General features: G+C 40.8%; 1 protein-coding gene across 4 annotated transcripts; it reads left to right on the top strand.

Moving 5' to 3' along the window:
* The first annotated feature begins 430 nt into the window (after nucleotides 1-430).
* Nucleotides 431-13,909, top strand: ANP32E (acidic nuclear phosphoprotein 32 family member E). 4 transcript variants are annotated; one of them, XM_044004183.1, is made up of 7 exons: nucleotides 436-788; nucleotides 3,648-3,797; nucleotides 4,336-4,458; nucleotides 6,178-6,352; nucleotides 7,170-7,285; nucleotides 10,943-11,000; nucleotides 11,799-13,909. In XM_044004183.1, exons 1-7 carry the CDS (start codon nucleotides 735-737, stop codon nucleotides 11,867-11,869), a joined length of 747 nt encoding a protein of 248 aa, XP_043860118.1. In that variant the 5' UTR covers nucleotides 436-734; the 3' UTR covers nucleotides 11,870-13,909. The 4 variants fall into 4 exon arrangements, with proteins under 4 accessions (XP_043860120.1, XP_043860118.1, XP_043860119.1 ...); XM_044004182.1 differs by having other exon boundaries at nucleotides 438-788; nucleotides 7,170-7,321; XM_044004184.1 differs by lacking the exon at nucleotides 3,648-3,797 and having other exon boundaries at nucleotides 7,170-7,321.
* Nucleotides 13,910-14,168: the final 259 nt, after the last annotated feature.

Raw genomic sequence — 14,168 nt, 5'->3', positions numbered from 1 at the left:
TCTTCACTCCCGCTCTGCATGGCCGGGGGCAAAGGTTTACGATAACAAAAGCACCTTGCTTATTAAGTCTCTTCTACTAGTAGACTAGAAAGTTGGGACAAAATTTAGCGAACTTGGTCAGAATGACAATCTCCCTTCCTTTAGCACTTAAAAAAAAAAAGGTCTGGGTGCCTAGAGAAAGCGCGCCAAGCACACAAAGAAAAGGAGGGGGGCTACCGGAATTCAAAATATTGCCCCTTAGACGGACACTCTTTTGTACCTATCTGAGTTAACTGCGCGCTCAACTGTAGCCAATGGTCATGGGCTGTCGTACTTCACCCCGCCCAGAAGACTGATCGACATTTAAATTGTCCATTGGCCAACCGAGTCCCCGAAGGCTCCACCAATACATTGAGGTGCTGGGTGGGGCTTCAGATAGGGGGTTGGCTGCGCTGTGTCATGGAGGCTCAGTAGCTGAGCAGCCATTGAAGGGGAAGGAACTGCGTGTGTGTGCGTGTGTGCGAGTGTGTGGAGAGGGCGGTGGGGGCATCCGAGTTTGAGTCCCAACTCCTCTGACTCCATTTGCTGTTCTCATTCCCCCACCCCTTTCTGGTGGTGGTGGGTGTTATCTTTTCCCTTCCTATAGCTCTTCATTCATTTCCTAACCTTTTTTTTTATTTGGAGGTTGGGGGTGGTAGGAAAGGGAAGGGAAAGGAGGAGTGTGAGTGGTGGTGGTGGTGGTGGAGGAGGAGGACATGGAGATGAAACAGAAGATTAACCTGGAGTTAAGGAACAGAGCCCCCGAGGAGGTGAGATAAATCAATCCCCCTTCCCCCATACTCCCCCCTTTTGAGGGACGGCTTTTGGGGGGTCTGGGTGGTGGCGGGGGGGTGCAAGAAATTTACTAGCCACATGAGGTAGGGGAGGGATATGTTTAAGTTTAAAACCATCTTGTTTTTCTTCGAGATAGACGAGGGGATTGTTTCCCAGGGGGCATTTTGGGGGCATCCCTAACCCCCCTTTTTCTTGTGAGTTGTGCTTCCTCTGTCCCCCCACCCCCCTACCCCACGTTGGTGGGGAACCAGCTGCTGCTGCCTCCCCTCTTGAGGGCTGCGGCTACATTTGGCGCGCCCCTCGGCCCCCCATCCCCCCCAGCGATCAGAACCCCGGAGAAGTTCTACCAACTACTCCAGCCAACTCTGGGGTGGTTTCTTTTTTTGGGGGGGGGTGGTGTTAGGAAGATAGAAAGGAGATCGTAAAGGCGTCGATACTGGACCTAGACCTCCCAGGTGCCTCGTCTCCGAAATTTGGGTGCCCTACCCTTTCGCCAGCCGCCCGGGCTGTGCTTGTCACCCCCTGAGGGCTCCCAAGGTCCTCGCGCCCACCCTCGGCACGTTTCCACTCTCTTGTTTGGGGTGGGGGGGTGCAGAATGGTGGGGTTCCGGCCGACTGCCCTTCTTGGGGAGAATCTGGGTCATTCGCGGTTTTATCTGACATCGATTAAGTTTTGGGAGAAGCCGCATTGGCCGGAGGGGGAGGGGACAGGGATGGTGGGGGGTGACTCCCGAACCATCCTCCTCCTCCACAGAGCCGGAGGGGAGGAATTTTCCGGGTCCTAAAATGTGCTTGCACCTTGCCGGCGGCGGTGGAGTCACTCCAACTTTGGGGGCTCTGGCTGCGGTGCCCAGAGCGACGCTGGCCCTTGTGCTTCTAAAAGGGGTTCGGCGCAACTCTCTTTGAATCCCCGGACTTTCCAGATGCCTCTTTAATTAAAGAGGGGCTGGGGGCGGGGCGGGGAGGACGGGGCACTTTCTTCCTTTCTCTTCTAGCGGACGGGGTGGCCGGCCGCCTGCTCCTTTCTTCAGGGTTGGGGGCGGGCTGGGGACGTCCCCCTTCTTTCCGCCGGGCTCCGCTCCCTGAAGCGCCCCCGTGGCCGAGCGGGAGAGGCACCGCGTCCGGCCCGTCCGTTTTCACCCTTGGCCTTCCTCCGGGGTCCGGAGCCCGCCGGGGGGTGGCCAGGGGGCTGGGCCGAGGCGACGGGGAGGTCACGGGAGACATGCGGTGCCCGCCATGCAGCCTGGCAGGTAGCGGCGAGCGCCCTCTCCCCGCCGCCCTCTCCTTCCCTCCGGCCAGCCTGCCGGAGCCCGGGATCAAGCAGAGAAGCGACAAGAATGTGGCCTCTGTGCCGAGCCCGGCCGCTCGTGCGTTCAGTTCGTAGCCACTTGGGGGAGAGCTCGGTCACATACAATTGCACCTGAGATTGCCTGGGACCAGGCGGAGTTTGGGTGCTTCGGGGAACGTGTGCCGAGTCCGAGCCCGAGCGCGGCGGCAGCAGCTGCGGCACTTTCTGTGTTTGGGTGGCCGCGGCTGCCGCGGGCTGTGCCCCACCTGGCCGGATGGGAGCGGGCCGAGAGGCCGAAGCAAATCCTGGCCGCTCCCAGGGCTGCCCCAGCCTGCTTGCTGAAAGCGCACGAACCGCTTTTAAAAAGCATCTGATTAAAAAAAAGAGAAATAATCACAGAAATGTTTACAACACCCTCCCACCCCCCCCCCCCAGAAGTGGATGCCCGCTTATGACCTGGGTTAAACCATTTCCCTCCTCAGCATCATTTTACCTCTACACGGATACCTCCTGTAGCAGTTTATTTAAGTGAATTGCTAGTTTCAAGAAGAGTAAAGTTGTCCACTTGATCTAGCCCGTGTTTTCCCTTCCCTCCCTTCCTTACTGCTTTCTAGCCAACAGAACGATTCTAACCTGTTTTTGCATCGAGCTTGTAAAGAGCCCTGGGCTGCTCTGAAAGTAAAGTCTACTCAGACCTACCCCAGAAAGTTTGGTTACTCAATAACTTACCTTAGAGGTGGATGCTGCTCCTCCTGCGGGGGAGAGGAGGAAAGGAGGAAGCCCCAATTATGGGGGAGAGGAGTAAATAACATTTAGTAGTCAGTCAAGGGTGTGTTGTTCTGGCTGCTACTGTTTGGCTTGGACGCCTGAACTGTCCAATTTCACTTGAAAGTTGGCATAGGCTCTGGAAAAGAGCCGTGTCTAATCTTTCCTTATGAAGGGTAACAAGGTTTTTAAGTTTTCTTAGGGATGAGTGGTGACATTTGCAAACCAAAAAGAGGATTTAAAATTAATTTCACCTTTCACTGCTGTGTTTTTTCCCCCTCCATTTCTCCCACCTTGGGTTGCCTTTTCACCCATTTGGGGGAAAGGAAAACCAAAATTCAGACCTAACATAACTTTGAGTGCTCTGTCTGGAGTAGTGAAATTATGGCTGTGTCTTTATAGACATACTTTTTTGGTCGTTTTGAGTTCAGTGGTGATTTTTGAGCGGCAGGATCCCCTCCTGTTTTACAATTACCAAGTATCTTCTCTCAGAGCAGCTGGATCGGTTCCAAAGCAAAGCACTGTCAGGGTCATTGGCTGAAAGGACCTGACTTGATCTCTTCTTTTTGAAGATTTTGTTTTTCAGTTCTAGGATTTCAGAGGAAGCTGGCAACTCTTACTTCATTTTAAAAGGTGATTTTAGACTGTCCTCCATCCCTGTCAGAATGAAAAGGCTGTGTGTTAGACAATGGGTGGTTTGAACCTGTTTGGATTCAGGAATCCTACTGTTGAGTAGTCTACCAAAAGAACTGAAGGATCATGAATGTGTTTTCTCACGCAGGTGACCGAGTTAGTCCTTGATAACTGCCCTTCCGTCAATGGGGAAATTGAGGGCCTCAATGATACTTTCAAAGAATTAGAATTTCTGAGCATGGTCAATGTGGCCCTTACCTCCCTGGCTCGGCTCCCCAGCTTGAGTAAACTCCGGAAGGTACGTCCACTTGGAGTTATTCCCTTGGAAGCAGCATGTTTCTAGAACCAGACATTCTAGTAACAGTACTTTTGACTCAATTAAATTATTGGTCTATCTGCTGATTAGAATTGCTTAAAAGTAGGGGGAAAAAAGCTTTTGTCTACCTAGCTATTTAATGTATTAATTCCTGGTATTGTTTATAATGTTCTTTTAACTTTAAATCCTCTAGAACCCAGTGAATGGATTTGAAAATGTGACAGATCTTGTTCCCTGAACTAACTGATGCTATGAAACCTTAATATAACAGTTGACGCTTAATCCCTTAGCTATGAGCTGCCTGATTATTAGGGATTCTGCAGCGTTAATTTAGGTAGTCGGTTAAACAAATACCTAATATGTGCAAGGCACTGTGGGGAATCTAAAAAGTCTGGAAAGTAGTTATTTCAACATCTCTTTCGAGGAAGACTGTCAATTCTTTTTCTTTAAGTGGTTTGTGAAGTTTGCCTTAGATATATCCTCAGTCATAGCCATTCTCTTTTCTCCCCTTTTTGTACAGTTGGAACTTAGCGATAATGTTATTTCTGGGGGCCTAGAGGTCCTGGCAGAAAAATGTCCAAATCTCACCTACCTCAATCTGAGTGGCAACAAAATCAAAGATCTCAGCACAGTAGAAGCTCTGGTAAGTAAGGGTGTGTAAAACTTTGCCTCAGTTGAATTTACTTTTTAAATTGATTAGTTTTTCTGCTTGGAATTGTATATGACCATAATTGATGATATTTTTATGAAGCCTTACAAATTGTAAAGTTCTTTACATACATTATTTATCAACTGAGCATCAGTAGCTCGATAATTACCACTTGTCTCCCTTTTATAATTTCTGAATTTTTTATATATTGATATTAGAACATTTCTTGGATTTCTCATCCAGAAAAAACATAATTCAGTAGAGAGATGTAGTCAACTCTTAGGGTCGGGGATATAATTTGGATTTTCTTTGTCTTCCCATCCTTTGGGCCTTTATTTCATGGTTTGCTAATTTTGAGGTATCAGATGGGAGGATATGGGAAAAATATTGATGATGTTGCTGGTGAGTGATCTGTGTTTTTAAAGTATTTTATTATTTTCCAGTTACATATAAGGATAGTTTTCAACATTTGTTTTTACAGGATTTTTAGTTCCAAATTTTTTTCTCCCACCCTCCCTTCCTTCTCTCCTCCCCAGATGGAAAGCAGTCTGATATAGGTTGCATATGTACAATCACATTAAACATATTTCTATATTAGTCATCTTGTGAAAGAAGAAGATTGTAGCTAGATTTCCCTACATTATGCTAAGGGTTGGCTGTGACTTTGTAAATAATCAGAAAAATGTTATGTTAACTCATGTTTGAAAATGAGTATTTTCATTGTTGAGCTGTTTATAAATAACATTCGAGACCTTAAAGCATTTGTATAAGTCTTTCCCAAGCATTAATGTTTACAAAGCATTTTATTTCTCTTATCTGGTTTGGTCTTTGAGCAACAAGCCCTATGGTCTCAGCTTTGCCTGCCAGCTGTCTACCTATCTAGTTAGAGAGAGAGGTAGAGTTTATACATGTACATGCATATTTGGTAGATAATCAAGCCAGGCATTAGTGCTGAGGCAGCTAGGTGTAGTAGTGAGTAGAACACTGGACTAGACAGTTCAAATCCTGCTTCAGTCATTTGATAGCTTTGTGAGCCTTAACCTGTCTTTTAACCAATCATTTAACTGATCCCAGTTTTCCTGATCTATCTCCCAGGTTGATTGCTCAGCTACCACACTAGATGACATATAAAGTGCTTTGTGAATATTATTATTAGGTGGGAACTCTACCTGTGATAACATTTGTATAGGGAACTCAAGAAGGAGAGTAAACTCCTACCAGTGCAGGTCAGCATGTTCTCTGCAGCTTATAGGCTTAGAGAGTTGTCTGATTTACTGAGAGGTAAAGAGACTTGCCTGGGGATACATGTATGTGTCAGGGGTGGGACTTAAATGTGGGTCTTACTGGCTCGAAAGTCAGTTCTCCATTCATTATACATGCCATGCAACCTTTTTGTATTACGTATGAGTGTAAACTATATCTTGTTTATAAAGCACTTTATAATTTATAGTGCTTTCCTTACAGTAGTCCCATGACATCGGTGTTACAAATATTGATATTCCTGTTTTGCAAATTAGGAAACTGAGGCACAGAGAGGTTAAGTGACTAGTCCAAAATTATGCAAGAGCTAGAATTCAAACTCAGATGTCCTGACTCCTAGTACAGTGCTCTTTCTAATTTACCATTTTGGATTTATGTCTTAGTTCAGTAGTACTTTAAAATGATAGTATGATATTTTAAAATTGAGTTTAAATTTTAACTTTGACTTTTCAGCAAAATCTTAAAAGCTTGAAAAGCCTTGACTTGTTTAACTGTGAGATCACAAACCTGCAAGATTATAGAGAAAGTATTTTTGAACTACTTCAACAAATCACCTATCTAGATGGATTTGATCAGGAAGATAATGAAGCACCAGATTCTGAAGAGGAGGAAGAAGATGAAGAAGAGGGTAATCTTTTTCAAAAGCATTCATAAAATAGCATTAAATATAGCCTTCACTGTAGCCATGCAAATTAGCATTTGCTTGGAGGCTTGGGTGTGAAAAGATGGACTAGTAAAATTAAAAAAAAAAAAACCACTAGAAAATCAGTGTATTGGCCTTCAGTCTCCCAAATTCCTTGATAAATAACATACTAACAACTGTATTATTGCTGTGGCACCAAATGCTGGCAAAAATATGCTGATTTTTAAAAGCCTTTTTTTTAATGCAGAGGTCATTTAAAAAATAATATTTGTATAGGTGTGAGTATCTGCCTTAAAATGGAGATTTTTTGAAAGTTTGCATTTTAAAGGATGAATTAAATATTAACCAGATCATTTGGGGGTGGGAGACACTGTTTATTGCTAATAGTGAGACAGTTTTTGTTTTTGACAGTAGAGTTTTGATAGTAGGGAAACAGTTAATGTGATAAAAGTCAGGAACTTGAAGTGTCACAGAATTAGTGTCACATTAGCTTGAATCAGTGTCTTGGAATTAAATTTTTTGTCAAATAGTGAATTCTGAAAAGAAAATGTTAAATATACCATTTTTTCTTTTTTTTTTTTTTTATGTGAGGCAATTGGGGTTAAGTGACTTGCCCAGGGTCACACAGCTAGTAATTGTTAAGTGTCTGAGGCTGGATTTGAACTCAGGTACTCCTGACTCCAGGGCCGGTGCTCTATCCTAAATATACCAATTCTGACATACTTGAATTAGAGCTTAGTAGATCATGCTGGCAAGTGGCAGTTGTCCTGTTGTTTACCCATTCTTTTTACTTTTCTTTAAGATGATGAAGAAGATGAAGATGAAGAGGAGGATGAAGCAGGTCCACCAGGAGGATATGAGGAAGAGGAGGAAGATGAAGATGAAGCAGGTTCAGATTTGGAGGGAGAAGAAGAGGAGGTGGGTCTCTCATACCTAATGAAGGAAGAAATTCAGGTAAACAATAATTTTTCACCATCACCAAAAAACATTGTATTTGGCATCATGTAAAAAGTGAATTAAGAGGGCAGTTAGGTGGTGCAGTGGATAAAGCAAAGGCCCTGGATTAAGGAGAACCTGAGTTCAAATGTGGCCTTAGATACTTGACACTAGCTGTGTGACCCTGGGCAATTCACTTAACCCTCATTGCCTGCAACCCCCCCCCCCCCCCAAATGAATTAAGTAGACACAATCCCTGGCCTCTAGGAAGTAAAAAGTTCTTTTCACGTTGTGAACTTACTTGAATTTTTAGAATTCACAGTCCATTTCTTCAATTGAAAATAAACTCCAGCGGATTCATGACCTCATTGTTTAGGGGCAGGTCCCAGCCCATTCATACTTTCTCAATTCTTATCCATTTCTTTCTAAGACTCTTTTGCAAAGGACCCATCTGACATATAGGCCTTCCTCTGGTTCTTGTAACACTTTGTGGACACCAGCAAAACATTTAAGCTATACCTTCTCTCTCTTTTGATACCTGTCAAGATGCTTGTTTTAGCATATGCCACATCTCATTAACATAAGATTTAAATAAGATTAATAATTGGCACTTATAATGCTTGCATGACCTTTAGAAATTCTGACAGGATGGTAACATTTACCATCTCTTTAGACTTGCTAATGGTCTATATAATGTTATATATAATTTAATCTACATGCCTGCACGTATGGAAACACTTCTAAATGAAGAAACAGGTGCAGAAAAATAGATTTTATTTGCTTGAGATTATGGAATGAATTAAAATGGTATATAGCAGTAGAAAATGAGACCTCAGCATCTTAGGTATTCTTCATTGTACTTGACCAAGCTGAATTGTAACCATTCCTTAGCAGTAAAATACCTCAGTTTACATTAGCATCGATAACTACTCTTTTCCCTAAGCTTTCATTACATACCTAGCATTTATTTGGGAGGAAAGGGGTGCTTATTTTCTAGATTTATCTTAGTTTTTCTGCAAATAGTATTTTATAGATTATAAATGCTCTGGAAAGTTATCTTTCTTGCCAATAAACACCTTGTTGTCCCAATGAGTACCAACTCTGAGTTCTATTGTTTTAAAAAATTGTAGGTGAAAATGACATTTTCACATGGGTAAGACCAAATCTGAGATAGAATACTTGCAACTTTTTGATCAGCACTTGTAAGTGTGGCCTAAGAATAGAATGAACCAGCAATGCTTTTCATTTCTGAAAAGGCTTTCTCAGTGGTTAAAATAAAGTCTGATTTCTGGGAAGCCAGAAGTGTGGAAGCTTCCAAGAGGCTGTGCAGCCTTGTCTGAGAAGGGAATGGAAGTCCAGCTGGATTAATAGTTCTTCTCTGAGTGCCTTTTCCCTTTCCAATCTCTTTCAGCTGCTCTTAGGATACAGGGAATTAAAATGTATATGATGGGCTTTAGGAGAATTGGAAACAGTGATATCTTTGGTACGCATGAGCATCAACAAGGAAGCATTTTATTTTCTGCTGATAAGAAGTTGACCAGAGTGTATAACTTATGTTTTTGAAGAAAGCCTAGTTTTTGTTGAAAGTTTCATAGATAATGACCAAATTATAATGTTTAACCTAATATCAGAAAGACAACTACTTTGATTAAGAGGAATAAGGACTTATTAAGCACCTTCTATGCGCCAGGCACTATGTTAAACACTTTACAGATGTTATTCCCTTTGATTCTCACACCACCCTGGGAGGTAGGTGCTATTATTATCCCAATATTATATATAGGGAAACTCAGGCAGGCAGGTTAAGTGACTTTCCCAGAGTCACACCCACTAGTAGGTATCTGATGGTGGATTTGAATTCCTTCCTAACTCCAAGCTCAGTGCTTTCACCATTGTACCCCATTTTTTCCCTTCCCACTTCCCACCGTGGTGGCAGGAGTGAGGTGAAAAGCAAAACCAAACCCTTGAAACATGAGTGGTCAAGCCAAATAAATTTTCATTGTCCCTGTCCAAAAAATAAGGCCATTCTGTTCCCCAAGTTTATCACTTCTGTCATAGCAGGTGGGCAGTTAGGATTTGAACCCAGACCCTTTGATTGCAAAGACTCTTTCAGTTGCCCAATGCTGCCTTTATAAACTCAGCAATCAGGTGTGTATCCCTTAGCTAAACTTTGTATGCTCAATGAAATGTACCTAGTTGGGCCATGTCTTTATATTTCTTCTTTTCCTTTCTATGTATCTGAAATTTGTAAAAGGTGGAATATAGTGGGAAAACTGGGTGGGTTTTTTTGTTTATTTTTTAGTTCAAGCTTCTGTTTGCTCTCTGATCTTACTGTAACATCCCCATGGTTGCTTCAGTATGTTGTCTTTTGTTTTTTCCTTTTTGGAGGGGCCATGAGTGTTAAGTGACTTGCCCAGGGTCACACAGCTAGTAAGTGTTTCAAGTATATGAGGCTGGATTTGAACTCAGGTACTCCTGAATCCAGGGCCCATGCCCTAGCTGCCCCCATCTTTCTGGGTACCCCAAATAGCCAAAAATAACAATAAATGATATTTACACAGTACTTTAAGGTTTGCAAAGCACTTTACAGATATTACTGAACTTGATTCTCACAACAAGCTTGAGAGGTGGGTGCTAGTCCCATTTGATAGATGAGGAAACTGAGGCTGAGAGAGGTTAAGTGACTTGCCTAGGGTCACACAGCTAGTAAATTGCTAAGTGTCTGAGGTCAGATTTGAACTCAGGTCCTCCTGAATCCAGGGCTGGTGTTCTATCCACTGTACCACCTAGCTACCCCTGCATGTCATTGTTTAAGAAGGCAAGGGAGTTATCCTTTTTATTCCAAAATGGAAATAAAATTTGGTACTTAAAGGAATAGTTATTTACTGATTCTGTTTCCATTGATTGTGTGACTCTTATGTGTTTTCCTGTGTGATTTAAAAAAATTTTTTGGTTGGGCAATGAGGGTTAAGTGACTTGCCCAAGGTCACACAGCTAGTAAGTGTCAAATGTCTGAGGCCGGATTTGTACTCAGGTCCTCCTGACTCACTCCAGGGCCGGTGCTCTATCCACTGTTCTACCTAGCTGCCCCTCCTGTATGATTTTTTTTTTGGTCAGGCAATTGGGGTTAAGTGACTTGCCCAGGGTCACACAACTAGTAAGTGTCAAGGGTCTGAGGTCGGATTTGAACTCAGGTACTCCTGAATCCAGGGCCCATGCTCTATCCAGCGGCGCCACCTAGCTGCCCCTCTGTATGATTCTTAATAAGGTACTTTACACAGTTAATTCTTAATTGTCTTTCACAATATAGGTCAAGATTATTCCTAATATATAAAGTGATTAATGTCTCAATGACTGAATAGCCAGGACCAATTTCTGACCAGTTCTGACTCCTGCATTTACTTTCAGAAATTAACATGTTATAACATTTTCTTGTTTCTATATGAAGCCTTTCCTGATCTCTCATTTAATTTGTGTTTATTTTGTGTAAACTCTTTGTGTGCATGTAATCTCCTTGCTAGAATTAAGCTGCTTGAAGGCAGGAACTGCTTCTTTTTCTCTGTATTCCTAGTACCTAGCACATAGTGGGTGCTTAATAAATGCTTATTAATTGGTTACTTTGGGATGATTTATTTTAAGGATGATGAGGATGATGACGACTATGTTGAAGAAGGAGGAGATGAAGAAGAAGAAGAAGGTAAGGTTTTCTAACCACTTTAAGATCTCTCAGTGTAACTAATTTAAAAATTGCTGTAATTATCTTATTGCATCTTTCCTCAGCTTAAATGCCTACCTTTAAATATCTCCTTAAAAGGTATATAAATCCTTTTAAGAGCAATTTTTTCAAATATAATTAACAATAAAAGTTTTATTCAAGAGTTTTACAAAATCAATGTTACTTTTTAAAAACCAATGGGGAAGATAGAAGGAATCTTGACTTCAAGTTTTTTATTGTCTTTTTCCTTTTGGGAAGGAGGAGTCAGTCTTCTGGTTTTGTGGTTGAAATTAGATTGCAAATTTAAGTATTAAATGAAAGAAATTACTGTTCTGTTAGAAAATCGTGTGTGTGTGTGTGTGTGTGTGTGTGTGTGTGTGTGTGTGTGTGTGTGTGTGTCTCAGACTTTTCTATTAGACCTGCAAAAAGAAACAGTTAAACTGATAAAGCTTGTTGTTAAGCTTAACTATCTCTGGGCCTCATTTGTAGCTCTATAGAAATCTGTTAAACTTGGGTGTTTGTTTTCAGTCACAAAACAATTTCAACAATGAGACTTTTTAAAAAATGTCCTACATGATTTGACCACAAGGGTGCATAATGGAACTGCCTGAGTTTATTATTTCAGAATCTGTTAAGTATTTTGTAATAAATTTTAATTGCAGTAATTTGAGAGATCTTATACAACTTCCTTTTGACCTTAGACTAAGCTTATAGGTTAATATGCCTTGAGTCCTTTTTGTAAAATTCCGAATATTTTCAAAGTTCCCTCGTTTATTTCAGAAGAAGAAAGTGTTCAAGGAGAAAAGAGAAAACGAGATGTTGAAGATGAAGGAGAAGAAGATGATGATTAAATGGACCAGACTGTATTATTCTGCAGTAGTGATCTTGTCCATCTCTTGTTTCTTTATGTACCATGCTGTCCCTACAGAAGATAACATGTAACTTTTTATAGGAAAGGTGTGGTTTTAACTATTTTTGCCTTTTTATCATTCCAAATAAGATTTGTTAGCCTGTTAGTGATTACATACAGTATATAGAAAAAGAAAATCAGTCCTATATAATGATTGACCCCATTTCAAATTCCCTAGAAGTTCATTTGAAATCTTAATTATCTTCCTCAAGCTCAATGTTTTGGTCATAATTAGTTCACAATTAAAATATGGGCAGGTTTTCCACGGGTGTAGTATGGTCCATTTCATTCATATGGTTTTAAAGTTATTTATAAACTAGTTGAAATCAAAGTTGCTGTTATATGCTGTAATATGAGAAGTAAACAGTCTCTCTTTGAGATGAAAAAGTTGGTTATATTCTTTAGAGCCGGCCAGAGGCCTAGTTAGTAGATAGTGAGTTTTTCGATGCTAACAGGTTTTTTTTTAAGGTTACACAATTAAATCAGAAGCAGAATGGGGAGGGTTCTGTTCAGTAATAACATTTCTGTAGTTTCTTGTCGGAGAGGCTGCCGAAACCTGTCTCAAACCACGTAGCTGTTTAAGTCTTTGTGTTTAAAAGAAAATTTCATGTATTCCAAGCTCTGAGCATGTATGTGGACCCTTTTCTTGTTTAGGCTACAAGTCATGGCCTGACAGGATTCTTTAAGGTACACAGTTTGCTCTTTTAGCCATTAACTTGCCCTTTCTGATTTCTACCCTCCCCAAATGGAAGACAGTCAGCTTTGCATTTGAGGAAATCTAGCAAAAATGTTAGGCTCTTCCCTCAACCATCTTTTCTTGCTTTGCTTAGATTTTTCATAGGCTACTACCCCTGAATGAGAAGATTGACTAAAATTGCCTCAAATACAGACATGATTATCCACATAACTTTATTCAAGAGCTTCTGCTTACCCTGGATCTCTCCTGGTTGATATTGTGCATTAATTGTATCAGGGTGAAGTCAGAGGGGAATCCTGAAGCAGTTTCAGAGTCCCCTAGCTGCCTGTGAATGTTTAATGAGGCATTCTTTCCGTGGATAGACTTCACATTTAACGTTTGATTCCTGAATCAAGATTTGGACGCTGCAGACTAGAGATCTGCAAAGCATATTTTATTTTCCTGAATAGAGCCTTAAATTATTCTTCCCATCCTTAGGAAACATAACCAGCTTTTAAAACATTTGAATGGCATGTATTAGGCAGTTGGCAAAAATCCTTGAAACTAGATTGGTTTTAAACTAAAGATTTGTTTTTAAATGGATTTCTGTAAAGAAAAGAATTTGGGAAACTTTACAATTGTATATGTGTGCCTCTATGTTTTTCCTATTAAGTTTCCATGTTTTATATAAATTCTAAATTTAAAAAAATAGAGCAATATATTCCCTGTTTTTTATCATGGAGACTCAATTTTCCAAGACAACGGTTTTTTATTAATCTTGACTATCTCAAGAATTTTTTTCCTATAAGTTTTGAATTTTTTAACCTTTAAGAAAACATCATCGACAAACAGTGACCATTTCTCTGAAGTCATATATTTCTTCTCTATTGGGCCACATTTAAATTACTTAAGATAGTATGTATTTTTTTCTTTTCCCCTTGGGGCTCAAAGAATGTGACTAGTAACTCTGGGGTTCCCATAGGAGTATAATTGCAGAGTTATCTGTAGAGAAGTCCAATTAACAAAAAGCTTGATTGGTTAAGTGAAATCAAATTCTTGGGACAGAGTTGGTGGAGTGATGTGATGCTTGACTAACAGTTTACTCATTTTTAACAGCTGAAATGCAGCATTTCGGGCACTTTGCATTCTTAAGTTCCGTGTATAACTTTTGGCTTTTAAAACACCTGTTTTAAAATTTAATCTACATTTAAAAAAAAATCAATCATCTTATTGTGCAATCAGAATTACTACAGTTCTTTTTTATTTTAAAAGGTAATACCTAGAGCCTCCAAATAACTTCTAAAACTTTGCTTGGTGGGTGGTATTTTCATGCAAATATGTAAGGGAGGGGGGTTTTATATTTTGTAGAGGTTTTTGTCCCACTTTAATGCTCTTTTTAAGGCAGTATGTATATAGTGTGTTAAGTCCTCTAAGAATTTCTCTCCTAAAAAACTTTGAAGTTATTACTTTTGTGCAACTGTGTTTTGAATAAAGCCATGACAGTGTTAAATAAACAAAACTGTAGGAGTCTTAATTTTTAGCTGTAGCATTCATTGTTTTCTTC

The sequence above is a fragment of the Dromiciops gliroides genome, chromosome 4 (assembly GCF_019393635.1).
Source record: "Dromiciops gliroides isolate mDroGli1 chromosome 4, mDroGli1.pri, whole genome shotgun sequence".
NCBI classification, from domain to species: Eukaryota; Metazoa; Chordata; class Mammalia; order Microbiotheria; family Microbiotheriidae; genus Dromiciops; species Dromiciops gliroides.
The sequence above is the reverse complement of the archived record's forward strand: the minus strand, read 5'-3'. Positions and strand labels throughout refer to the sequence as shown.

Excerpts from the sequence above, each read along its gene's own strand:
- ANP32E (XM_044004182.1), top strand. The coding sequence starts at position 735 with ATGGAGATGAAACAGAAGATTAACCTGGAGTTAAGGAACAGAGCCCCC. Across the intron at positions 3,798-4,335 it reads GCTTGAGTAAACTCCGGAAG|TTGGAACTTAGCGATAATGT; the intron begins GTACGTCCACTT and ends CTTTTTGTACAG. Across the intron at positions 6,353-7,169 it reads GGAAGAAGATGAAGAAGAGG|ATGATGAAGAAGATGAAGAT; the intron begins GTAATCTTTTTC and ends CTTTTCTTTAAG.